This window comes from Cavia porcellus, unplaced genomic scaffold (genome assembly GCF_034190915.1).
Source record: "Cavia porcellus strain 051 isolate PalLab524CR breed Dunkin Hartley unplaced genomic scaffold, mCavPor4.1 scaffold_16, whole genome shotgun sequence".
NCBI classification, from domain to species: Eukaryota; Metazoa; Chordata; class Mammalia; order Rodentia; family Caviidae; genus Cavia; species Cavia porcellus.
The window spans coordinates 48,643,540-48,670,119 of record NW_026947499.1 but is presented as its reverse complement, the minus strand read 5'-3'; the positions used below and the strand labels follow the sequence as shown (position 1 = coordinate 48,670,119).

The window sequence follows — 26,580 nt, the reverse complement described above, 5'->3', positions numbered from 1 at the left end:
GGTTCCTGCTTCTCTCAGAGCAGACCTTCAGGGCTTGACATGCCTAGAGCTCCATAAAGGTTTATTTTTCGTGTTCTGAGCAGTCAGGTGGGCTAGGATCATAGTAGCCATTTGATTGAAATTCTGTTTAGGAGAAACAGTGACTTGAATAACTAACAGCTTGGGTCAGTCACTCGCTGCTTCTGGTAAAGGCAGACGGAGCCGAACATTTGAGCTGGGCTCAAAATAGCTGTTTCTGACGTGGACTCTCCATGATTCATACTGGAGCTTTCCACATTTGAGGTACTGTGGACAGTTTTTCTACTTCATGCCATATCGGAGTTGGTTTCTACCTTCTCCTAAACACAGTTGCTCACTCCAGTTTATCCCAGTTTATCATTCCAGCCTGTTTTTCTTTTACTCTTGGTGTCCTCAGTTAGATCCAGTATCTTTTCCCTCCATCCTCTTCCAACCCAAGATTTCAGCCTTCTGTTACTGCTGCCCATATTAAGATCTGCCAAGCAAGAAACTCGGCGTGGAACAGTCTTCACTTAGGCCCCAGACTGATGGATCAGGCCCCACAGTCTAAGCCCAGTGTAATCCTGGGAACGAGCATCTGGAGAGGCTCAGGGTCCCTGGGACGCATCCCCCAACTCCCAGCCAGTTGTCCCTGAGTGCAGGAACCCTCCCTTGGGGCTGTGTGTCCTCTGTGCAGCACAGAGAGTGGGAGATGCAAATAGAGTCACCTGTGGCTGAGTCAGAAGAAGAGGAGAGAATTTGTATAGCTGCAAGACTGCATTCAATTATTGCTTTTATTTTATTGACTGATTTGTGTTCCAGGCCCCGGACTAAGCACTTTGCACACATTACTATGCATTCAATCCTTTGGCAATTCTCTGAGGTAATCACAGGCAGCCAGTCTTCCTATTTCTATGCTTATGCTCTTTAACAGTTCATCTTTAATAGAAGATGAAACCACTTCAAAAAACAGAACCAGGTCAAAATCCGTAGGTTGACTACTGGGGCTAAAATATAAACTTTTCACTGCGGCCCACAGATGTTGCATCATCTGATCCCTTTCTGTCTCTCCATCTGGTGACACCGCTCCCCTTTCTCATTTTACTCCACCCACACAGGCCTTCTCTCTGTTTTTGTTTTGTTCTGTTCTTTGTTGAGGAGTGTCGCTATGTAGTCCTGACTGGCCTTGAACTTGGATCCTCCTCCCTCAGTTTCTGAGTGTGGGGGGGTGCATGGTACCACACGCAGCTCTTCTCTCTTCTGCACACAAGTTTATTCCCTCCTCAGGACTTCTATACTTGCTGTTGCACCTGCCTGCAGCATTCTTTCTTTTTATCTTCCTGGACATCCCCTGCTGGTCACTCAGTGTCAATCAAATGCCACCTTCTCAGAGCGGGCTTTGTGGGCCCTGCTATCCGAGAAAGTCCCTCACCTGCCACTTTTAGCTCTTACTCCGCTTAACTCTTGGTCGTCCTGTCAATTCACATGATGACGTTTAGTTTTTCCCTGCTGTCTTCTTCCCTGCCAGGAGGGTGTCCCATTCTTCGTTCCTAGAACATCATCTACTGTGGGGTGGGCATGCTGAATGAATGAAGAGGGGCCATGCTACTGCCTGAAGGCCCACAGGGCAAGAACCACCCACCGGGCCAGAGCCTGAGTCTTCAGAAGATTGTCAGAGACAATCAAAATAGTGCCTGAGAAAAGTGTCCCAACTGGCCCCATTTTGATCAGTCTTTGTGCCCAGTTATTTGGTTCCTTTGGACTTGAGTACTTGGATTTTGTGCCTACCGTGGCATTTCTATGCCGGAGATGTTTGCCCCATTCTAGCTCAGTCATGCAAAGAGGTTCTAGATTTTTGCCCCACTGGTATGTGATCCTCTTTCTCTTTCAGTGTGGAAATGTTTTTCCTAATTATAGTAATGCTATGCCCAGTCCTCAAGGAATTGAAAAGAAGAGCGGAAGTGTGTGACTCTACGGTGAAGAAACCTGAAGAAACCGGAAGCCACTACCTCACCAGGCCAATAGATGGTGTCTTTCTGTGTCTTTGTCTTTGCATAACAGAGGGATGAGTACACTCCTTCAACCTACTTTATCCATTCATAAAGGTGGAATTGTCACAACCTAAAAACCTCCCCAAAGTCCCTACCTTTTAACATTGTACTATATCACACTGGGAATTAAGTTACAACATGAATTTTGAAGGGGCACAAACATCCAAACTGTAGCATTAATCATAAAAAAAAATTAGAAAAATTCCAACTAAGGGATTCTCTGCAATTTATCTGACTAGTACCCTTCAGAATTGTCAGGGTCGTCATCAAAAGCGAGGAAAGTTTGAGAAGCCATCATAGCAAGAGGAGCATAATGGATACACTAAAGAAATGTCACATGATGTCCTAATAAGACCATGGTATGGAAAAAAGGCAGTTGGTAAAAACTAAGAAAACCTGAAAAAGTATGGATTTTAATTAGTTTTTTTAAAAAAATTCCTAAGAACTTCGAGGAACCCTGATGCTTTTGTCTTTGTGGTTAAGCTCTCTGTGTAGAGCCTCATCTTACTCCCTGTGTGGACTTTTAGTCCTGCCTCTCCATTTCTACATTGGCTTTCTTCTCCTACCTCCTCCTGACCTTTCCTCTCGCTTGCCGTGCTGCAGGTGAACACTGAATGTGGCCCACCCCTTCTGTACACAGCCTGTGTGCTCCCTGGCTTCCCTGCATGGTTGCCTCTGACCTTCCCGCAGCCCGAGTCACTGAAGACCCCTTCCTTTCACAAGAGGTTGCGTCCCACACTCTTTTCAACTTAAACTTTCCAAATGCAAATACTACTCTCTGTACAGTTTATCTCCCCACCAAGTTTCCAGGCTGTGAGGAATTAAATGAGCCACATGATTTCCAGGCTAAGCAATTTTTAAAAACTGAAATATTACCTTAGACAGTCTCAATTTATTTTCCTCCAGATTCCCATCATCTTAGCCCCACCGAGCATGGTTTTAAGCAGTACCATCTGGTTCTCTAACCATCCTTGTGTGACCGGAGCCCTCTGCTTACTTTTGAGTTGGTTTATAAATTGCAAGTGTTAGAGTTTGGTTAAAGATGCATGAATCACAGCTCAGGATAGATTTGTAATTGTCTGTGTTCATGAAATCATTCTGAGATTGCAAGAGTGGAGGACATTTAAAAAAATGAACTTTGACTAGTAGGAGGAACCAACTGAAGTACTGAGAAACCTTAGTTGTTTATGTAATTTGAATTGGTCAGCTATTATTGTTATTAACAATTTTCAGCTTTAATTCATCAGCCCTAATCATTCTCTTTGGCACAGGAAGACTGTTTTATGCACTGATATAATCCCCAAGGGCCCCAGAAATGAGTGTGAGCCCTTTCAGCTGGGGGTTGGGGGAAGTGTGTTGGGGTGACTTGGTGACTCATTGAAGGTCACTTAGAAGTGTTGAGAAGATGACACTGAGTAATGCAAAATGACATTAGGGTTGTTGAATAATGTGCTGAAACTCATGTGTCATCTCCTTTTCAAGGCCCCACCCTGGAGCTAACAGGTACATTATTCAAAGAAAGCCTTTCTGGAAATCCCACCTGGGACCTGCAGTCTCAACCTGCGGTGAAGTTTTTGGAACATCCTGAATGGTGATAAATCTTTCTTGGAGAGGGTGTTTGGAAACAGCCTGAACCTAGAGTCATGGTGCCATGAGACTGAAGAAAGTCAGAGAGACCCAAGACTGCACAGTGCAGTAAAAATAAATAAAAGAAAAAAGAAGAGACGAGAAGAGAAAATTAAAAGGGCCAGGAATGTAGCTCAGCATGAAAGCCCGGGCTCAAGTCCCAGTGCTGCAAAACGGGGATGAGGGTAGGAGGTTAAGAAGGGACTAGGGTGCATAGTGCCCTTGGAGACACATCCCAGTGACCCGAAGACCTCCCACCAGGCCCTCCTTAAAGTTCCCACCACTTCCCAACAGTGTCAAACTGGGAACTAAACCTTTAGTACATGAGACATTGGGGGGCACTCACTCACCCTGAGCCTCCTTTATTACTTTTCTTTCCTGGACAACTCAGAACAAGAATTGAGGGAAGCGAACACTGTGCATAAGATCGTATTCGAGAATAGCCACTTTGCCAAGATCTGGAGCGAGGGCAGTTTCCCCAGCTGCAAAATCTTCCTGGCAGAGTGATTGTGGGTGTAAAGATATCACTGGCGCTGTGCAACAGAAGGCATAATTCCTCTCTGGCTCCGCAGCATCTCCTTCGCAAGGGTGGCTGGAGGGATAGCACAGCCAGGAGCTCCTGAATTAAAAGCAATTACTTCATCTCCTTGGGAAATGGTGACTCATTAAAAACAACTGGCTCATTACATTCACACTATAATGAGAAGGAGCGATGTACAGCGCATCCCATGACAGGGTGTTTGGGATGAAACGAGCGTCTTTCCTGCATCGTTGATTGATGCCAGTAAAAGCTGGGATGTCACAGGAGATTTTCAAATGCATCAGGATGTCGGCTCCCCGGACATGGGGCTCAGATATATTTCCCTGGTATTTAAACTCTCTTGGGTCAATACCAGGAAGAAGTTCCTGAGGCTACTTGGGGTGGTGAGCAGCTTAGGGACTGTGCCTATTGGGCTGCTATGTTTTTACTTAAAGAAATTACAGTGTAGCTCAGTGGCAGAGGGCTTGCCTAGCATGCACCAGGCTCTGGGTTCCCTTGCGAGCAATGAATATAAAAGTATAAGATACCGAGATGCTTGTGTAGACAGGATGTGGCTGTGGTGAATTCCCATGCACCGTCTAAAGTTCTGGATACTGTTTGGCAGCCTTTGACCCAGAACTTGGGCTTTGGAGTAAGATATATCTGGGTTGCCGTCCTCACTCTGCCATATGTTGACTGAATGTTTCAACCAAAATACTCATAGTCAGTGCTTACCAGGAGTGAACTCTGGATGTAAAATTACGAAGCAAGCAAAAGCAGAGAGCCTCTAAAGACCCTTGCCACCCATGGCTGGAAGACTTGTTGGTACCCAACAGCTTACCATCCTGGTTTGTATTAAAATGCAAAGTTTCTAGGAGATTGTTAGCTCTCATCCACCACCACCTTCGCCCCTTCTGTGCCTGGATAGACTTACGTTTCCAAGACGTATAACCAAACTCAGGGCACCTCCCAGTCATGCCTGGTGCTCAGCTCTTGTTTGCCAGTGCTGCTGCTTTTGAGGCACGAGACTCCCTGGGTGGCATCTGGGGATAGAAAGATGGATTTAGCTGCCTTTTTCTGAGAAGTGACTCAGCTCCTGGAAGCTTAGCGACAGCAATGGCAGTCGCAGCCCTGGGAACTTTTGTGCCTCAGTGCTTTCTTCTCACACATGGCAAGCAGGCTCTGCTTGAAGTGAGCAGCAGGGCCTAGTGAGGACCATGCTCTCCAGTCCACCTGAAATGTCCCTCCTGTCTCCCTACCTCACTCGCCCACCTCAAGAAACATTTTTTGGCAGCCACTAGACGCCTATCTTCCAAGTGGAAAATGTCAGGACGAAACATTCTATCAAGCCAGTTTTTATCACACAAGTTCATACCGAAAGGAAACTAACCATGCATGATGTTCATTTATTCATGTCCTGCCTGGTCTGAAGACCAGAAGATACCTGGACACAAACCCTAACCCAAGGTTATCCAAATCTCTAGGGATAAGAGCTGGGAAATTCCTTTGACAACCTTCCCAGGTGAGCACCGTACCCACTAACATCTGACAGCAGCTACTTTTCATGTACCTAAAGCAATACAGTGTACAAGTGGGGTGTCCCATATATGATATTCTTGGGTCTGGCAGTGGTTCAGATTTTAGAATTTTCTTGGCGTTTGGAATACTTGCAGAGATGTTACCAGTGGAGCATCCTTAATTTAAAAATCCCAAATTCGAAGTGCCCCAAATTTTCTGATCTTTTCAGGATATTTCAGATGACGGGTACCCAACCTCTGCCGTTCTCCCTGTTATTATGATAACAGTATTTTTTGACCTGGGAGATGGTCTTTCAAGGAATATGATTGATCAGAATGGCTTTTAAGTAGAGTGGTTTATCACTCTTTTCCTGAACCTCAACTCCCTCATTTGTAAAATCAGGGAACGGTGCTGCCTGCCCAAGGCTGGGCTGAGAATCAGATAAGGTATCACATGTGTTCTGAGGTGTCTAAATACTTCACCAATGGCAGTTAGCTGTTTGTTATTGTTACTGAGCCAACTCAGGTTTCTTAACCTTTAAACTGGGAAAACCAGTCTATCTACCACCTAGGGCAGAGGTTGGCAGAGATTTTCATAAAGGGAAAGGAAGTATTTGAGGCTTTGTAGGTGAAACAATCTCTGTTGCAACTACTAAATTGTGCTTAAAGACAGCTACGAATAGCATGTATTTGAGTGAATGTGATGGGTATTCCAATACAGCTTTACTTACCACACCAGGCACAAGGCTGGATTCAGCTCTCTGGCTGTAGTTTGTCAACTCCTGGCCTACAGTGCTGTGCAGATTAGAAATAAACCTTATAAGGAGCTTAGTTCTATGCCTGGAATGTGGTACTCATTATGAGAAAAGATTCTTTTTATTTTTCTTCTCAGTATTTGGGATTGAAGCTATATCCTCAGCCAATTTTTAATTTTTTATTTTGAGACAAGATCTCATGAAGTCACTAAGTGGCTCTGACTGGCTTGAACTTGCAACCCTCCTGCCTCAGCCTCCCAAAATGCTGAGACCACCAGGCCCAGCTATTTGATCCTGTTTCTGATTCAAGGTTTAGACTTCATTTCTTTTGCTAGGAAAGAAAGTATCTTTGAGCAAGACTTTTCAACACTGTGGTCCCAACCCTACTCTCTCTCTCCAAATCAAAGCCAAATGTTTCTTGCTATACCTGGAGTCTGGCAGTCGCCGCCTCCACCCTCCCTGAAGGATGGAGGTAAAATGCCAATTCGTGGGGTGTGATGAATTCTCTTTGTCCCACGCCTCACCCCAGGATGCATTGCCATTTTCAGCATCTGTCCCCTGGAAGGCTCATTGCCCATCTGAACCATGACGTGAAAAATGAGCACTGTTACTCTGTGGGGTGGTTAACGAAGCATGTTCACACGCACACATGTGTTTAACCCCCCGCAGGATGTGGCCAAGGCAAGAGACTGGGAGAAGATGGAGAGGGAGAAAGAGAGGGAGGGAGGGAATGCATTAGTGAGCGGGGTTTGAATTCTGTCCCTCCAATGTTTTGTGGGCAGGGAGTGTGCTCGGGTTAGAGTTCAGTCTCAGCATGCAGAAGACCCTGGGTTGGATCCCCAGAAGCACCAAAAAAAAAAAAAAGTTGTGGTCCTTTGGTGTTGGACAAATCTTTTTTCTTTTCTTCTCTAAGCCTAACAGTCACTGTCTGTTAAACGGGGATTAAATGAAATAAGATACATAAAGCCTCTGGCCCATGGCAATTATGGAACTGCATTTTTATTTTTATTTTTTTGCTTTGGGTACCAGGGATCAAACTCACAGCCTCACACTTACCAGGCAAGCACTTGAGCTGCTGAACTAAATCCCCAGCCCCTGGAACTGCATTTTGTGAAAAGGAAAAGGGTTCTGTCAAGGTCATGTCAAGCAGCTGTTGATTGGCTCGAACTAGATTAACTGACCCTAGTTCTCCCCACCCACTCTCCACACCCTGACTCCTTCCCGGGACTCTGTTGCTTCCAGAGAGCTTCTATCTGGGATGCCTGAAACTTTTGGACAGAGTGACATTGCTGTCTGTGAGCTTGCAAGCCTGTGGCCATTAATCTATGTATGGTGTTTGATTTAAAAAAAAACTACAGTGATGTTCAAATTTTATTATAGTAAAAGACCCAAAAATACCCCCTTTCTTTGCAATTCCCCTTTCTTGCAACATTCTCATCCCATCATTCTTTCCACTTCCTGAAGCAGTTCGGGAAGTCTTCCTTTGTAAGTGTCTTTAGTTGTACTGATACGGTTGCCTCAGTGCCCTGAACTGATTGAAAATTTTTACCTTTCATGATCATTTTGACTTTGAGAAAGAGTCAGATGTTGCAGAAGCAGATCCAGTGAATAAGATGGATGAAGACACACTGCAGTATTTTTATAAGCCTGCCTTTCGGTTGGATGGCCCTTGGCAGCAGCATTCACCATAGTTTTGATCACACCTTGTAAAGACACCCATGAATGACCTCCAGAAGTGCTTTTGAAAGTGGCAAGAATGTAGTGGGGTAAGTGTGTGGGAAGCAAGGTGAAGCATTTTAAATGGGACCAATGGCAGTTTGTCTTTCACTGTAATGAATTTTTAAAATTTAAACATTCACCATATATTTTGATCATCCCTTGTAAGACGCTCCTCCTTTTTGATGGAGTCACACCCAGGTAAATCCATTGTAAGTAAAAATACATTTAACATGCCTAGCCTACTGAACATCCTGGTTTAGAAACCCAGCATGCTGTAGTGTTGGTCACCATCACAATTGTGGGAACTATGGCCCTTTGTGGCACAAGGCAGGGACTGTGTATCATTAGACCAGGTTAAAATCCAAATTCAAAATTCAGACTAGGATGTATAATGAATGCATAGGACTTTTGTGCAGCTGGGGAATATCTGCAGTGGTTTATGTCCTCCTACATTTCATATCCATCCAGAACCTCAAAGTATGACCTTATTTGCAAATTAAGTCTTTGTTGAGGTAATTAAGATGAAGATCAAAATGAGATCATATTTTGATCAAGGATGGCCCTGAGTCGATTTATTTTATTTAATTTTTTAATTTTAAAAATAGTAAAATCCAACAAAACAAGACAGAACAAACCTGGTACAGAACTTCAAAGCAGGATACTAGGAAAACAGTAGCTACCATAGTCTATCTTGTTATCTTCACAATAGTTGTCCATTCTATCAGGTAGAGCAAAATCAAAGCAAAACCAAAACACAATAAAATCAATCAAAACAATATTGAATAAAGCAAAACAGTGAAAACAATATTTGACTTCAAAGAGAAGATAAAAGGAAATCCCCCAGGGTTGCTATATTGCATACTGCCATCCTCCCAAGAGATGCTCAGACTGCTGGGCCCAGTCATGCATAATCAACCAAGCAATACTAGCATGTAGGTGCATTATGTACCTTACTTGCTTAGTTGCTTAGCGCTTAGCTGCTATCAACTCAGGCTGTCCTCAGAACCATCAGGTTGCTTGGGAGGTGGGGCGTGACAGGACAGGGACAGTGTTTCTCAGCCTGTGCTCCCTTACTCTGACAGGAGGCCTTTTCTCTTTTCTCTCCCTGGAATCTGCACAGCTTACTAGAACGGCTAGTTGATTTCTTGGTTGGTCCCCCAAATCCCAGCATCTATTTTATTTTAAAGATGATAAAACCAAGGAAAATAAAACAGAATAAAACCAATACAAATAAAACAGTGTAAGTGATACAAAATCTTACAAAACTAAAAATAGTTACCATAATGCCTTTTGTCGTCTTCAAAATAGCTGCAAATACCTTTGGACATAGTACACAGAATAGAATAGAAACAATAAAAACAAAACAATGAATGCAATAAAGGACTTCAAAACAAGCCAATAGTAAATCCAAAATGGTTACCATAATCTGTCTTGCTATCTTTCAAATAGCTGCTCCTGCCATCAAATTTAACATAACCCAACAAAACAAAAGAGAATAAAACCCAACCCAAAAAACATGATAAGAAGACAAACGCTGAGCTGCAGAATTGTAGGACCCAGCCTTAGGTGTTCAAGGAACCAGCAGATGGGTGAAGGGGATGTAATGTAGCCCTCAGACTAAAACAAGCGCACTTCCCCAAAGTCACCCCTTTACCTGATAAATTCCCTGGATACTGCATCCTTTAAAGCTCAGCCATCCAGTCTGGAAATGCAGCCCTAAGGAACTCTTCATGTATTCAAAGACCTAGCTCTAGGATCAGCAGCCTAGGGCTGCTCACAGTGGGGAAAGTGGGAAACCATCTCAATGCTACAGGTTCGTGATACAGCCACATACAGAAAATGACCGAGCTTTTCACACAGCTGCTAAGGAAGAGCATCCAAGGGCAGTGCTTGTGAGGAGTGCTAAGTGAACCAAGCAGGTAACAAGGCAGTGAGACTATGCTACAAAAATAAGACCTACACAACAGTGGGTGTATGAATACAGTGGTATACAAATATGCATGTTAGCAGTTTTAACTACTAACAATTTGGTATACATTTTTTCAGCCTTTAAAATATGTGTATATATATATATATATATATATATATATATATATAAAGCCATATATATGGGTTGAATACTCTTTATTCTAAATAATTTGTGCCACACACACACACACACACAGAATGAGCATCTTTTCCTTCCCTAACCTCCCCGACTTGTGCACAAATGAAGAAGAGGTCATGGGCCCATGCTGTGAGAAGAGTGAATTCTGTAAGCCAGGAAGACAGCTCAACCAGATGCCAACCCTACTGGACCTTCCACCTGGGACTCCTAGCATCTGGAACTGTGACAAAGTACATTGTTGTTGTTTCCTAGCCAGCAGTACTTTGTTATGGCAGTATACAGTGTCTTGGTAAGGTTTACGGTCATGTATGGTAATATATAGATTCTTACATATTTGGAAGCTGCACAGAAATGTTTAAATTTGATGTGATCCTACTTGTTGATAATATATATAATAATCTGCATAGGGCTGGAAGAGTACCCATCAAAAAATTTTTTTTAAAGAGAAGAATATATTTACTGAGAGAAAAAAAGCTTCTGTCTGGGAGAGAGAAAAAAGGGGTCCCCAGTGGGTTGCCAAAGACTCTTTCTTTTCTACGGACTTTAATAAAGTAAAACCATGAGGTAAGATGGGCCCAAGATGGGGAAAACATGGGAACTCCTAAGGCAGGTGGGCATTTAAGACAAAACTGTGGTCAACCAATAGGATGTTGTAAGATTGACCAAATCAGAGATAAATGGGGTCACGTAGCAAGAAGGCATACTTTTTTTTTGTCTTTTTCCTTTTCATTGGTACCAGGGATTGAACTCACGACTGCTTGCTTGCAAGGCTGAGCTAACAGTGACTCAGGCCAGGGATTTAGCGGGGCTGGGAGTTTAGCTCAGTGATACAAGTCCCTGCTTGGTGGTGAGTGTGACATCCTGAGTTCAATCCCCAGTACCAAGAAAAAAAAAGAAAGAACAGTGACTCTGGTTCTGTCTGCAGTTGGTGTGTTGATCCCTGGCTTCCTCAAGGAGATCCATCCATACCTATTTAGAGCATCAATCCCTGATGCTTATCCTTAGGGTGTAAGTGCATGTATTTACCTTTTGTCTTACGATCTGGCCCATACCAGATCTCCAGGTGTCTGTCTCCTCCAGGGTTCAAGGTATCTGATCTTCTGCACTGGGTCCTTTAAGGGCCCAGCCCTATCTGACTGCCTATAATATTTCTAACTAACTCAGTGGAACATTCCTCTCTCTGAAGAGTAACCCGAACTGCCATGAGGGCGTAATGGGTGATGGTCATTTGGCTTCTTCAGGCTGAAGAAGGTTGCAGTTGTTGATTGGCAGGCAGGGATACTCTGTGGAGATTCTTTCTAATGGCCCTCAATAGACACCAGGCATTTTTTATCTTGGGTAGGTGTACAGTTTTAAGTCTAGAGAAGACAAGTATGTATGGGCCAAATAGAATTATTAGGATAATTATCAGTACACTTAACAAAGATTTCCACCAAGAGAAGCTTAGTAATGACTTCCTATAATGAGGATAAGGATGAAACTCAGGAAACTTTAGAAGCTGACATATCACTGATTTGTCATCTAATATCTTGAACAGTTATTGAGATATTAGCAGAAGGATCAGGAATGTACACACATTTAGTTTTTACAATGTACAAGTATCCCTAGGCTACTTACTGCTAGAATGTCTAATGCCATATGATTTTAGAGGATGGCCAGCCTGTCTCATTAATTTTACTTTTTAAGGAGAGGCCAGCTGTGGTGTCACTTAAGGCTCTTTGAGTATGTGTCAAGAGTATGCTCTTGATATGTGTCATCACCTTTTCTCTAGACAAGATCTGGTGAATCCCAATAAAAGGAATCTAGCATATTTGTTATTGGTTTTATCTGTATGATGCCTTGAGGTTTGGCACCTTTTAGACAACAAATCTTTTTTTTTTATTTAAAGAGAAAAACAAAACAATAACAGGGTACAAGTAATACAGAATTTCAAGAAAAAAATATACAGTAAGAAATCACTAGTTAATAGATTACATATTGTCATCTCAGAAACAGTTGTCCAGATTACAAAATTAAAGCATAGAAAGTGGACATTAATACAGTGAGATTGCAGACAGTTCTGTTCAATGATCCAACAAAAACTCAATAATATAGTTTTCTAAGACAACAAATCTTAATCAAAGTACGAATAATCAAAGTATGTTTCCAAAGCATGTATAATCAAAGATGAGCATTAGAGCTAACAGATGAGTTTAGAAACTGTTTCTAAGGGATAGCAATTGTAACCCTTTGGGATCTTACCCCTGACCTCCTTTTTAGGTCCCTTTTTTGATGGAGTCTGGTATTTGATATAAATCTTTCTAGCCATAGTTCTAAATTTTTGATAACATGAGAAACAGATTAAGACATTATTTTGACCAATGAAAAACTGTCTTAAGTTTTTGTACATGAACAACAATATATACTGTATTTGTGAAAACCAGTCTCAGCGTCATTGATTAATTGGCAAGCTGGACATATATTACAGCATTTAAATAAGATAAAAGCTCTCCAGGATTGGAGTTGGGTTTTTAGGCATAACCAAAAGGAATGAATGAAGAGAAAGTTATCCCAGTTACAGTTTAACCACATACATTTTGATGACTGTTTATTGAAGTACCAATGCCTGGCAGGAAGACCAGAGTTGAGAAGGACAAAGAGACGTGTGCCAAGGTTCGGCAATCAGCTGGTTTTTACCCCTTGTCGTGATTCCTCAGGGCTCCTCCTTGGAAGATGACAGGCAGAGATGACAGTCTGGCCAGAGGGAGGAGATGAGTGCCCTGAAGCCCGTTAGTCCTTTAGGATGGGTCTGAACTCTAGGGCCTGGCCTCGGGCGGCAGTCCAGTCTCCAGAGGTCACCTTTGCAGTTAGGGAATGGGTGGGGGCCTCTTCAGGCAGTCCCTCTTAAGGTAGGCTGGCTGTGGCAGGGATAGCAGTGCAGTGTAGTCTTCACTGACCTCTTCTTGAAGCTCCAAAAATCAAACTTAAGGTCTGTTTTTTTAATGCTGCAGCAAAGGCAGCCACTGTTTGGCCTCTTTGTTTTCTCTCTTTGGCTTTCTCCCAGTCTTGGTTACAGCATACTAAAGAGCCAGTTTTAACTAAGGATCAAGTGAACTATCTGGCGCAAAGTCTGTCTTTTGTCATTTTTTCTAATATTTGGGGTTGACTGGGTAATAAAAGTCTTTAAGAAAAATCTGTCCCTCTACTGAGTCAGGATCTAGGGAAATATGCTTTATCGGTGCCTCTAGTACATTAGCTAAGAAGTCCAGAGGGGTTTTCATCTTTCTCCTGGAAAGTAGCTGACAATTTAAAATAACCTGAAGGCTTGGTTTTGGTCCTTATTAGACCTTGAAGAATACACACTTGAAAATGTCTCCTGTTTTAATCTCCTGTCTAGTTGCTAGGCCCGTAGGGGTCTTGGGTGGGAACTGCTTGTGCCCCACTGCTTGTGGTTGTCAATCTGCTGGCTGTCTAAAATTAACAGTATGAGATTTATCTCCAAATGCATAGCTAGAAGTCAATGTTTGATTTAAGATAACATTAAAAATGTTCATGTTTCTTTCTGGACATTGGGGTCACAAGTGAGTGTTTAATGTGTATGTATTTTGCATATATGACCTATTCTTTCTAAACAGTCTTGTATTACTACTACAGTTGTATGACTTGTATTACTAATACAGTTTATATTAAGACAACTACTTACATTACTTAGCATTATTGAAAGATATCAGTATAGAGCTTCCTTTGCCTAGAGTCACCCTTGGTCTTCAAGGCCTTGGTGAGCTGAAGTGGCTATGACCAAAGAGGGCAGAAGCTCAGAGGAGGGGATCAATCATACCCTAAGCACTTTGTTAGAGCTTGGTGAGCCTCCTTCTGCTGTCAGGGAAGGTTTGCCCTGTGTTTAGTCCATTCTCCTTTGCCATAACAATTCTGTCATGGCAGTGGGAAGTTTATAAAGAGTTTATTTGGTTCTTGGTTGTGAAGGGCTGGAAAGTCCTGGATTGAGTAGGCATGGTGGGTGCCTCATGCTGTCATAACTATATGGAAAAAGCAGAAGGGCAAACAGCTGTGCACAGGATGGGAGAGGGAGCTGAGGAAGCTGAAGTGGCTTTCTAATGCTGGGAACTCACAGGGTTAATCCCCACCTTGAAAAGTCCTAATTAGGGGCTGGGGATTTAGCTCAGCGGCATAAGCACCTGTTTGGCAAGCAGATGGTTGTGAGTTCAGTCCCCGGTACCGATAAAAAAAAAGAAAAGACATAATTATCTCTTTCCTTTGTTTGTTGTGGTGATACTAGGGACTGAACCCAGAGCCTTTGTTTACTTATTTGGTTTTTTCCCCCAGTTTTTGTTTTTTATTAGTAATGTTTGCATTGCATAGTGGTTGCATTCCTTGTGTGGGATTGGTCCATGTACACAACACATCTTAATTCTTTAATTCCCTTTTCTCCTTCTTCCTTTCCTCTCCCTCCATCACTTGATTTCCTCCATTTGAACAAAATTCTATCTCCTTACTTCCTATTATCTTTTATTTTGCTCTTTATTTATATTTTGGGTTTCTCATATAAGAGAAAGCATGTGCTATTTTAGCTTGTGTGTCTGGTTTATTACATTTAACATTATGGTCTCATGGTGCATCCATTTTCTTCCAAATGACTAAAGCCTATCCTTCCTTATGCAGAATAGTACTCCACTGTGTAGAAATACCATACTTTCTTTATCATTCATCTGTTGATGAACATATAGGCCATTTCCAAGATTTAGCTATTATGAATTGTGCTGCTATAAAAATGGATATGCACAGACCACTGTAACATGATATCTAGCTCTTCTGGGAAGATGCCTAAAAAGGGAAACTCTAGGTTAGATGGAATTTTTAATTCTAGTTTTTTGAGAAATCTCCACACTGACTTCCAGAGTGGTTGCACCAGTTTACATTCCCACCAACAATATAGAAGGGCTTCTTTTCCCTTGCACTTGTTATGATCAGATTTCTTTGCCAGAAATTGTTATTATTTGATTATGGATGATGGCCACCCTTTCTTGAGGGAGATGAAGTCTCAATGCTGTTTTAATTTCGATCTCTCTGGTGGCCAGCAATGTTGAACATTTTTTCATGTATTTATTGCCCAATTGTACTTTGTTTCTGAGAAATTTCTATTCAATTTAATTGCCCTTCTTTTGATTAGGGCCTTTATTGGAAGGCTAGGCTAAACTTGTTTTTTAAAAAAATTCTTTAAATATTCTCAATATTAGTCCTCTGTCCAAAGAGTAGATGGCAAAAAAATTCTGTAGGTTTTCTCTTAACTCAGTGGGCTGTTTCCTTTGCAGTGAAGATGATTTTTAATTTGATATGATCACATTGGTTGACTCTTGATACTATTTCTTGTACCACTGGGGATCTGTTGCAACAAGTCTTTGACTATACCTGTGTTGGCAAGAGTTTTCACATTTTAGTTTCCAGAAGACTGCATGTTTCTGTTTGAACATTTAGATCTTTCATCCATTTTGATTTTAGCTTAGTTCAAAGGTGAGAAGCATGGGTCTAGATTCAACCTTCCGCATGTGAATAACCAGTTTTTTGAGCACCATTTGTCAGAGAAGCTATCTTTTCTCCAGTGTATGTTTTTAGCCATTTTATCAAAGATAAATAATCAAATGTGCCTAGGGCTCTTGATGCATCTTTTGTTCTGCTCCATTAATCTACATGTCTATGTTTGTGCCAGTGCAATGCTGTTTTTGTCACTGTAACTTTGTAATATAACTTCAAGTCTGGGATTGTGTTGCCATTTGCTTTGTTCTTGTTACCCAGGACAACCTTTGCTACTTTGGGTCTCTTCTGGTTCCATATGAATTTTAGAATTGTTTTCTGTAGTTCTGTGAGGAATATTGTTGGACTGTGTTAAATTTGTGTATTGATCTTGTAAGTATGGACAATTTAACCATTTTTGTTTTACATATCCATGAACAGGCAATATTTTTCCACTTTCTAATGTCTTCTTTGATCTTTTTTCAGAATACTATAATTTTTGTTGTAGAGGTCTTCACTTCCTTAGTTAGCTTAATTCCTAATTTAATTGATGCTATTGTGAATGGTATTGTTTTTCTTATTTTGAGAGTATTACTTCCTTTCAAGTTCATTAAAGGGTTTTAGATTAGTGACATCAACTCTTCTCTAGATTTCTTGTAGAATTCAATAGTGAATCCATTAGCATCTGAGCTTTTCTTTGTTGGTAAGTTTTTAATTAAATTTTTAATTTCTTTGATAATATTGGGTTATTTAGAATTTTTAAGTCTTCTTGATTCAGTTTTGAAAATTCATATGTATCTAGGAATCTTTCCATTTTTCTGTACTTTCCATCTTATTAGAGTACAGGTTCTCAAAGTAGATACTGATAATCTTCTAGACTTCCACGGGATCTGTGGTAATTTTATCTTTTTCATTCATAACTGCATGAATCTGTCTTTCCTTTTCTCTTTTTGATAAGGTTGGTTAAGGGTTCATCAATTGTATTTAATCTTCCAAAGAATCAACTGTTTAATTCACTGATTCTTTGTATTGTGTTCTTAGTCTCAACTGCATTAATTTCTTCTTTTATGTTTCTAATTTGCTCTCTTGTATGAGCTTTGGGTTTGATCTATTGCTCTTTATAGGTTCAACATTAGGTTGTTTATTTGAGCTCATTCTGCTTTTCTGATGTGAGAATTCACAACTATCATCATTTAATTGTAGATACTGTTTTATCAAACAGTAAACCATTGATTGTTCAAGAGGGTGTTACTTAATTTCCAGGCGTTTATGTAGTTTTTGTGGTATCTTTTGCCTTTGATTTCCAATTTCATTGCACATATTCAGGTAATATCCATGGAATAATTTCAATTCCTTTGCATTTACTCAGTCATGTTCTGTGGGGCTGAGTGTTTTTGGCACTCAATATGAAGTGGCACAGAGAAAATGAGAGATAAGAAGCAGACAAAGGAGGAGGCCTTTAATGTGGGCATGGGAGAGCTTCTCAGAAAGGAGAACAAAGAAGTAGGACTACTTTTATCAGTTTGGGCTGGAAGAGTTGTTTGGGAGGTGGGCAAAATGATACATTAACAACTGATTTGAAGGAGCATCTGCCTGGGTAAAACAGGAGACAGAAAGATTTGCTGGGGGCTGTAGGTGGAGGCTTGGGTGGTTGTGGAGTCTTGGGATTGGAAAGGGCTCGGTGCACATGTGAAAAGGAAGTGGGAGGTTTATCCCGGAATGAGAAGGAGAAAATAGAAGTTACTCTTGGAGAGATAAGCTGTTTCTCTAGGTCCAGTACCAAGTTGGGAGGATGTAGCTAAATCTCAGGCTAACAGGACCTATCAGGGACATTTTAGAGACTGTCCTATAGACAGCTGAGAATAATATGTATTCTGATGTTATGGGGTAGACTATTCTGTAGACATCTACTAAGTCCATTTGTTTACAGGTTTGGATTAGTGCTGATATTTTTTTGTTGATTTTTTGTCTAGTTCATCTATTTGTGATAGTGAGATATTAGGTTCCCAATTACAATTGTGTTAGTGCTTATCTGATTATTCATGTCCATTTATATTTGTTTTATATAGTTGGTTGCATTGGTATTTGACGCATATATATTTATGGTTGTTATGTCTCCTTCTTCTTGAAGTTTTTCACTAATCAATATGTAGTGACCTTTTTTTGTCTCTTTTGACTAGTATTAGCTTGACGTTCACATTGTCTACAAATAGGATAGCTACCCCTGCTTTTTCTGGGTTCCTGCCACATGGAGTATTGTTTTCCATCCTTTGACTTTCAGTTTATGAATTTCTTTTTTAGTTAAATGTGTTTCTTATATGCAGTATATCACTGGATCTTGTTTCTTGATCTGTTCTGCCAGTCTGTTTCTTTTGGTTGGTAAATTGAGGCCATTAACATTGATGATTATAACTGACATGCATTGACTAATCATATTTTCCTGCTGCTGGTATCCTGTGTTTCCCATCTGTTTACTTGTTGTCTTATCTGGTGGCTTCTTTGTATTGGTGTTCTTGGAATTGTAGTCATCTTTATCTCTTTCTAAAATATCCTTCAGAGCATTTTGGAGGGTTGGTTTTGTTGTCATAAATTTCCTCAGTTGTTCTTGTCATGGAAGTACCTTATTTCTCCATTGATTTCAAAGGATAGTTTTGTGGGTACCTCAATCTTGGTTAGAGGCTGTTTTCTTTTAGGGCCTGAAATACCTCATTCTAAGTTCACCTTGACTTGAAGATTTGTGTTGAGAAGTCTGCTGTGATTTTGATGGGTTTTTCTTTATAGATGATTTGTTTCTTTTCTCTAATCACTTTCAGTATTGTGTTCTTGTGCTAAATTTCTGGAGTCTTAATTATTATATATCTTGGTGTAGATTTATTTTGGTCATGGCTATTTGGAGTGCTACCTTCCTCACTTATTTGTATGTTAAATTCTTTATCCATGTTTGGGAAGTTTTCTACCATTACTTCTGTGAAGATGTTTTGTATGATGTTTGCATTGTCTCTAGCATTCTCATTGACTACAATCAGTCTTATCTTGTTCTTCTTAGCTTCACTGTGCAGCTGTGGAATTAATTTTTCACAGTCACTAATTGGAGTCCTGTCTGCTAGATCTGATATTCTGTCTTCACCTTTGTTCAATCTGTTGCATATACTTTCAATGGAATTTTTAATCTCTTGGAGGATATCTGTTTGGATCCGTTTCATGGCTTCCAATTCTTTCCTGTGCTTGATATTCATGGTTTCTATTGTTTACCTAAGATCTGCTATTTTTTAATCTGTGTCTACTGTAGATTTGTTGGGCATGCGTTTCATTTTTTTATTTCTTTTTTTACCAAAAGATTATTTTTCTCTTGCCACCTACATTTGTGTTTTTACTTCTGCTGCTGTCATTTCAGAACATTCCAATGTGTGGCTTTTGATCTATTCTATCCTGTTGTACTCTGGAGCTGTCCTAGGTGGCCTGGAGGTCTGGGGTTGTATTTTGCTTCTGCATCTTGTTATTCTCTATTTTCTATTTTATTTTATTTTCTGTGTTGGTGCTTGTAGAGTCTTATGGTAGATAGCTTCATCATTAATCAAGGCTTTCTTAGGGAAGGACTATTTTCTCAGCGATGTCTTTTTTTAAATTTTTGGTCTGTTTTGAAACAAGTTCTTACTATTCAACTCAGACTGGCCTTGATCTCATTTTGTAGCTCATTCTGTCTTAAACTTACGACAATCCTCCTGCCTCAGCTCCTGAGTACTGGGATTACAGGTATGTGCCACCACACTCAGCTAAAAATGTCTTCTAGGTATAGATGGTTTATGGCCTTTGTCTATTTCCCAAGAGTCTACCTTCCCAATTTATTAAAGATGAGAAGTTGTTATATATTTGGCTGAGTACTCTGACTTTTATTACTGGATTATCGTGATGGTTATTATCCCAGTCAATCACAGCATTGTCATATAAGGGAGAAAAACTGAGTATAACAGGAACAATATCCCGGCTAATGTATTACAATTAACAATTAAATAGTATTAAGTACAGTCTAGCAACTGACAAACTGGGAATTATTAATTTGGTACCTTAAGCTATAAGAGCAAGCTCTACAGTTATATTTAAAAAAAGTCCTGCATATATCAGGAATTTGTATGCAATGAATTTCTCCTTTTTAGATTAATTTTATTCTGTTTGGGGGATACCTAGGAGAGACAGGGGACTAAACAGAGATGAATGAGGAGAAATATAGGAGAAGCAAGGCTGTAAGGCAAAGAATGATAACCCAAGTTTTAGAATACTGGAAGGGAGCACAAGAGGGAAAGAATGAAAGAGAAACCAAAAAATTATTGAAGTGAACCTGAAAGGAAAGAGACTGTGTTTATTCACATGAAAATATCATAGTCAAGAGAGATAGTTAAGGGAAGACAGAAAGAAAATGAATAGAACAAAACAAAAATCAAGACAAGAAACAAAAAGACACCCAGACAAAACAACAAAACACCCCAACCAGACTAAAAAAGAACACTCAAACAAAGAAAAAGTATAATAGTGAAAATCCGTTGGTGTCCATGGTTCTGCTGTAGTGTCCAAACTGGATCCTAGAGGTGTGCAGTGTATCTCCGCCTACTTTGCTGTAGGATTTTGCAGGATGTGGAGCTGATCTTGGTCTCTGGATGTGGGGCTAGGATTGGTCTTCAATGTTTTGGGTATCTACTATCCCTTGTGTTTGTCTCCTTATTGAGTCTGCATTCTCCCAGCTGCTCTGGTGCCCTCGGGTAGGGGAGGGCTTGGGGTTGTTCCCAGACCCACACACAGTTGGCTCTTTCTGGACCTCACAGCTTCCTCTGTTTCATGTGCTCGCTTCTTCTACCCGCTGGTTGTAGGGCAGGGGGAGCGCCCTTGTCCCGCCACACATCAAGGCTGCTCGCCTGCTGGCACCACTGAGCGTTTCCCTCTGTTCACTTTGGTATTTTGGCAGTGAAGTGACCTGGGACTGTTCTGCTGGGGATGGCCTGAAACCTTTGACATAAAATGGTGACCCTGCCCACCCACTCCATGTGTCACTGTACCAAAACAGCACCGGTTCACCTCACCAACTTCCAGCTCTACAGAGCTTCTTAACAGTGTCCAGCCAGGGCATGCTATGGATCCTTTGCTGAGGCCCACCGGGGCTGCTCCCTGGGCAATTTAAAGCTTTGAGATGGTCCAATGTGAAGGCCCTGGGTTCATTCTCCAAGATCCCCAGAAAAGTCCCCACTATGTCCTCATCCTGCCCCAATGGGACCAAGGCCTAAGGGGGTTTTTGTAGGGACAAACCCTATTCAAACTACAGAATCACAGAAAATATGTCTTGCAGTTTCTGAAGGGCCCACTCACCAAGACATGTTTGCAGCACATGCTGAGGTCTATGTGTGGCTGATATCTGTGCACCCCCATGGTGAGTGCTGGTCCCTGAGACCCAGAACGATGACAGGGTGTGTCCTACAGGAATTCTTGAAAATTCACATGGCTCCAGCATCCTGACACCTGTGTTTTATGTCCCTGCACAGATCAGCTGGACATCATCTCCATGGCAGAGACAACCATGATGCCAGAAGAGATCGAGTTGGAGATGGCAAAAATCCAGCGTCTCCGGGAAGTCTTGGTTAGACGGGAGTCTGAGCTCAGGTTCATGTAAGTGGAGTAGGGAAATGACCAAGAAGAGGAACAGCTGTGAGGAGGGAGGAGTCCTGCACATTCTGAGGTTTCTCATGGCCTCCTGCATGCCAGATACTGAGATAAAGGCATTACAGTCATTTAAAGAAAAAAAAATCTCATTTGATTCTCAGGGCCCCTGAGAGTTTGTGTTGTAAGACCTGGTCTCCAGAACAGCAAGGGAGTGAATTGTGAGGACTCTGACATCATTAGTGGATTAACCCATGATAGGTTCATAGCCGAATCGGGAGGTCGTAGAAACTTGGGCACTGGGGCTTAGGTGGGAGAAATGGATTACTAGTGGTATGCATTTCAGGGGCATATCTTGTCCCCAGCCCAGTCCTTCTGTCCTTGCTGTCTCTGTTACTCTCTCTTCTCACCTCTTCCCTCTCTCTTTGTTTCCTGGCCATCATAAGGTGAGCAGCCACCCCAACAACACACTTCCCAGCCATAGTGTTCTGACTTACCTCAGCCCCAAAGCAATGGAGCTAGATGATTATAAACTCAAACTTTGAGCCAAAATAAACCCTCCCTTCTATAAGCTGATTTTTTTTCTTACAGCAACAGAAAGCTGACTTAACACAAAGTTCCTATCTGCATGGAGTTTATATTCCATAAAGGAATTATCACTCCTTCTTTCCTCCTCCCTTCTTCCACAGAGTCATTTATTTAATAAATACCCTGGGTCACATTGCATTCTAGCTTGGCTATCCATTTACCTTGGACTTCTCGAAAGATAAGAACAGAATCCACCTGCAGGATAAGCCCACATCTGTGGAAGGACCAGCTCTGAGGAATAGCCATGTGCCTGAATCCAACATAAACTTGGCTCCAAGCCTGTCGGCCTGGCAGTTCTGAGGATGAGGGATGAGGAGTCTGTCCAGATCTGAATGTGCCACATCATCTGTCTTGGCCAGCTCAGAATCCTTTGTGAACCTCTGGGCAGGCCACATTCTGCAGAAGCCTGAGCTGGGGTGGAACATTATTATCCTCCACTCCTATGTGATCTCCTTCTTCATCTTTAGAGACTTCTGCAGGCACTGCTGCTCTGGGGACCAAGTCTTCACCACACAAATGTTCAAGGGTCATTTCCAATCTAAAACATAACAGGTCTTATCCATCGTCCTCTTTGATATCATCTCTGGCATCTTGAACAGTTCCTGTTACTTCTCAAGCTAGTTAATTATCTGCTAAATGTACAACATACTCCACTCTTCCCACCAATAATCCTCTTTTGTGCACGCTCACTCGCAGATTCTCACATGGTAGAGCCCTTGGCATAGAGTAACAAACAGACAGAATTCCAGTCCCCATTAAGCATTTTCAGACTCAGAGGAGAAAGCTCCAAGTGACAAGAGGTTGACAGCACTTGGCTGAGAGTCGTGGTGATTGTAGATGCAAAGACCACAGTGAGACTGGTTTGGTCACACCTGCTCCAAAGTCATCACATTGTTACTGACACCTCCTGTGGAGCCTGTGTGAGTCAGCCTACATTTCACAGCTGATGATGTCTTCACTTCCAAGGCCTCCTGCCTTGCCTGGGTCCTTCTAAGAATAGGTTCGGTGGTTGTCGCCTTCCACATGCCCTGAAGTTTAGTGTTTTTGGGTTTTGTTTTTTGGCTCTCCATTTCCCTATGGTTCCTCTAGGACCCACCAGCTCTGCCTTGGGTCTTCTCCTCCTGTCAGGACTCTGAGGAAGGAGAAGCAGATGATTTACCTCTCCCCAGGGACTGATGGGAACTCAGCCGTGAGCTCAGGAGTCAGCCTGGCTCTCCTGTATCCTTGGTCTGTGACCTTGGGCCTGCAGCTGAGCACAGAAGAGCTGCTGTTTTCTGATGTGCCACAATGTGTAATGTGCACTGCACACATTGGCTCACTTATTTGGCTTTTTAAATTCTTGCAAGAACCCCTGTGGGGTAGGTTCTATTCCGTCTACTTTTGGGCGAGAAAACTGAGGTCAGAGAGGCAATGCGACTTGTTAAGGTCAGTACCCAGCATGAGGCAGAACCAGGATTTGAAACCCATACTTGTCTTGGAGGCAGAGGTCTGACCCGCAAACTGGTGCTTTTATTCCCACTGCAGGAGCTTTTCTCTTTGCTTGGGGAGCTCCTGGTTGGATGCCACAATCCCATATCACGTCTTGCTTTATCATCTTTAGTTGAGTGCAGTGGAAACCAAATGGATTCTACTTTGAATTTTTCCATACTCTTTTTTTGAACATAAGCAATTATTTAAGTTTATTTTGTAACCCCAAATGAGAAGCTGTAATTTAGTCAAGGTTTGTAAAGTCACCTTGCTGGGCATTTACTGCGGAGCCCTAATCTGCTAAGACTGTCAGGAACACCACCACTGAGCTTTTACCATCTGTGGCTCCAGGCTCCTGGTAAGCCCTTGTACACACTGTCATATAACCTCTGTGAAGTGCTCACTCTCGGAAGGACAAATCAAGACACCTCCTGCATAGCTGCTTGCCCTGACTCAGGGCAGTGAGGTTAGCGCAGAGACCACAGTCAGACTCACAGCCTGGCCACCAGGGAGCCCCTGACTGGTATGTGTCCCCCACAGGTCTTCCTGGCTTCCCTAACTCATTGCCTGGTTTCTAACTTGCCAAGTGGCATTTTGAGGTCTCCCTCCTGAGATCTGGCAATTGCATGGACTTTGCTGAACAACCCAGTAAGCCCCTCAGTCTCATGAAACCTCCTCTGCAACAGGCAGCAGGTTCTGAGGGCTGCTTTTGCCTTCTGGACTCTGTGCTGTCCTCCGAATCCCTCCCTCCATTGCCCATCTCCCTGCCTCTCCCATCCTGTTCCACTGCGGGCAACAAGTCCTGGAGGCTGCTGGCAACCTCAGGCTCATTTTCTCACTCCGCATCCCAGCCCCGAGTCACCTCGTTAGCTTTAATAACTCTCACCAGCCCTGGTTGCCTGGCTCTGCTTCTCCGCATCTTGGGTACCATCCTGTTCCTGCTGTTTACTGGGGTTTCCGATAATTAAGTATCTTCAGCCTTGGAGAGGGGTGGAGGGTGTTATCTCCCTGTCACACCCGCTTGCTAGATTTCCATAAAACAGCTGAGTGCCCTGTCTCTCAGCTCGCTCCAGAAGGGACGGCTTTTAATCAGCCAGAGGCAGCACTGCGGCAGCTTGGAGGGGCGTACTTCAGGAGTGCAGCCTGGAGCTCCAATGTCTCCAGAGCCTACATTTGACCTCCAAGACTTCACTGTCTTAAGAAGCACTTGGTGTAATGAACAGATCAGGCCCTGGAAACCTGGTGGAGTTTAAAGAGAGACAATAGAGAGTATATATATGCTTGCGTATGTGCTATGTTGGGTAACATTCAAAGTATATTGTGGTCTTGATGTATTTAATCCCTACTGCAACCCTATGGGCAGTAATGTCACAGACATCCATTTTGTATACAAAGAAACAGGTGCAGAGAGGTCAAGTCACTTGTGCAAGGTTGCACAGGTTCCATTAGATAAAAGACAATGGTACAACTCAGGCTATTTAGAGCAAGTCGATCTCAGGGGTCAAGTTGTGGGGTCTTTCAAGTGATGTCGCAACTAGTTCTACTTCTTACCAATGTGTTCCTAGAGCACACATTTGGCCCTGTTTTTTAAAAACCTCAGTTTACCCACCTTTACAATGGGAACAAAAGTCTCTCCCTGCTGGTGCTTTAGCAAGAAATAAAAAGATAATACCTATTAATGTAAGTGGCTTTTCCTCAGGAGTAAACGAGTCAGTTTCCTTCTTCTTTCCTTTAATTGTTAGCACTGTCTTGATGGGAGGCAGGTGCCAGGGCTGCTGAGTCATCTCCAGAGACCATGCAACAAACAGTGGCCTTCTGAGACAAGCTGGGGCCCCAGGGGTCCATCCAGAATCTCTGGAGTTGGGTCTGCTGAGTGTAGCGCTCAATCATCAGGTCCAACTCTACCCCGTGGCCTTGATTTTATTATTATTGTTATCTTAAAATCAGAACCTATGCTCCCCCCACCCACCAGCTGGTAATTCTGAAGTCTGTTAGGAGAGCTTCAAGCCAAGGGCAAAGTAAAGCATGTGCCTTTATGTAACCACACATCACAGCTGCACGCAAGATTCTACCTCACTCCATGTACACTCCGGGTTTTAAATAGCATCTCCAAGAACAGGTCATGTTGCCAAGGCCACTGCACACACCAGGTGGAAGAGATGCTCCTAACTGCAGAAGATCTAAAAAGCACTTTGTCTTGGACAAAATAAACTAGAATTTACAGACTAGGAAGGGAAGGGAGGGAAGAGGCCTTGAAGGAACAGGACCGGGACAGAGCCGGCAGAGGAGGGAGCAAGGGAGAAGGTGTTGCCGGTGAGATGGGGGGATCCTCCTGTGGGGCTGCTTAGTGTCCAGGAGGTGGGCTGCAATGTCAGGGGTTGGGGCTGACCGACGGACAAAGAAACATCCCTTGCTCGACAAGGCCCTTCTGTTTCAGGGTATCTTTTATAGTCAGAAAAGGTGTTCAGAAGGAAGTACTTCTCTCCGGAAGCCATCTGTCATGAATCTATTCTGTTCTGTTGGCTCTGAGTACCTTTTATTCAGCTGATCTTCCGTGAACCTCCTGATGCTGAGGAGTTGGGCAGGAGATCATTGTGTGTGACCCTGTATGTGCCAGCTGGACTGAGGCACAGGCCACACGTTCGGTCAGACGTGATTCTGAGTGTGTCCTTGAAGGTGTTCCTAAATGAGATAAATGTTTGATGGTAGACTGAGGAAAGCAGCTTGCTCTCCCTGGGTGGACCGAATCCCATCACTTGAAGGCCAGAATAGAACAGAAAGGCTGAGTGACAGGGAACTCCACCTGCCTGACTACTTGAGCTGAGATGTTGACAGTTTTTCGCTTTGAACTCCAACTGACACACTGGCTCTTCTTGGGGCTTGAGCCTGCAGCCTCTGCACTGGGGCTTATACCACTGACTCTCCTGAGCTTCCAGCCTACTGATTTAGATCTCGAGATGTGTCACCTTCCAAAATCTGATGAGCTAATTCCTTATAATCAATTTTTTTATCATATATAAAAAAATCTTGTTGGTTCTGTTTCTCTGAAGAATCCTTAAAAAGTACTGTTTATTCTCAGAAA

General features: G+C 42.4%; 1 protein-coding gene across 1 annotated transcript in view; it reads left to right on the top strand.

Moving 5' to 3' along the window:
* Bmerb1 (bMERB domain containing 1) overlaps positions 1–26,580 on the top strand; it is a 107,241-nt gene that overhangs the window by 46,522 nt on the left and 34,139 nt on the right. Inside the window, exon 2 of the mRNA XM_023560748.2 lies at positions 21,329–21,452. Within this exon, the coding sequence (XP_023416516.1) occupies positions 21,329–21,452 (124 nt within the window). The remainder of the gene's footprint in view (positions 1–21,328; positions 21,453–26,580) is intronic.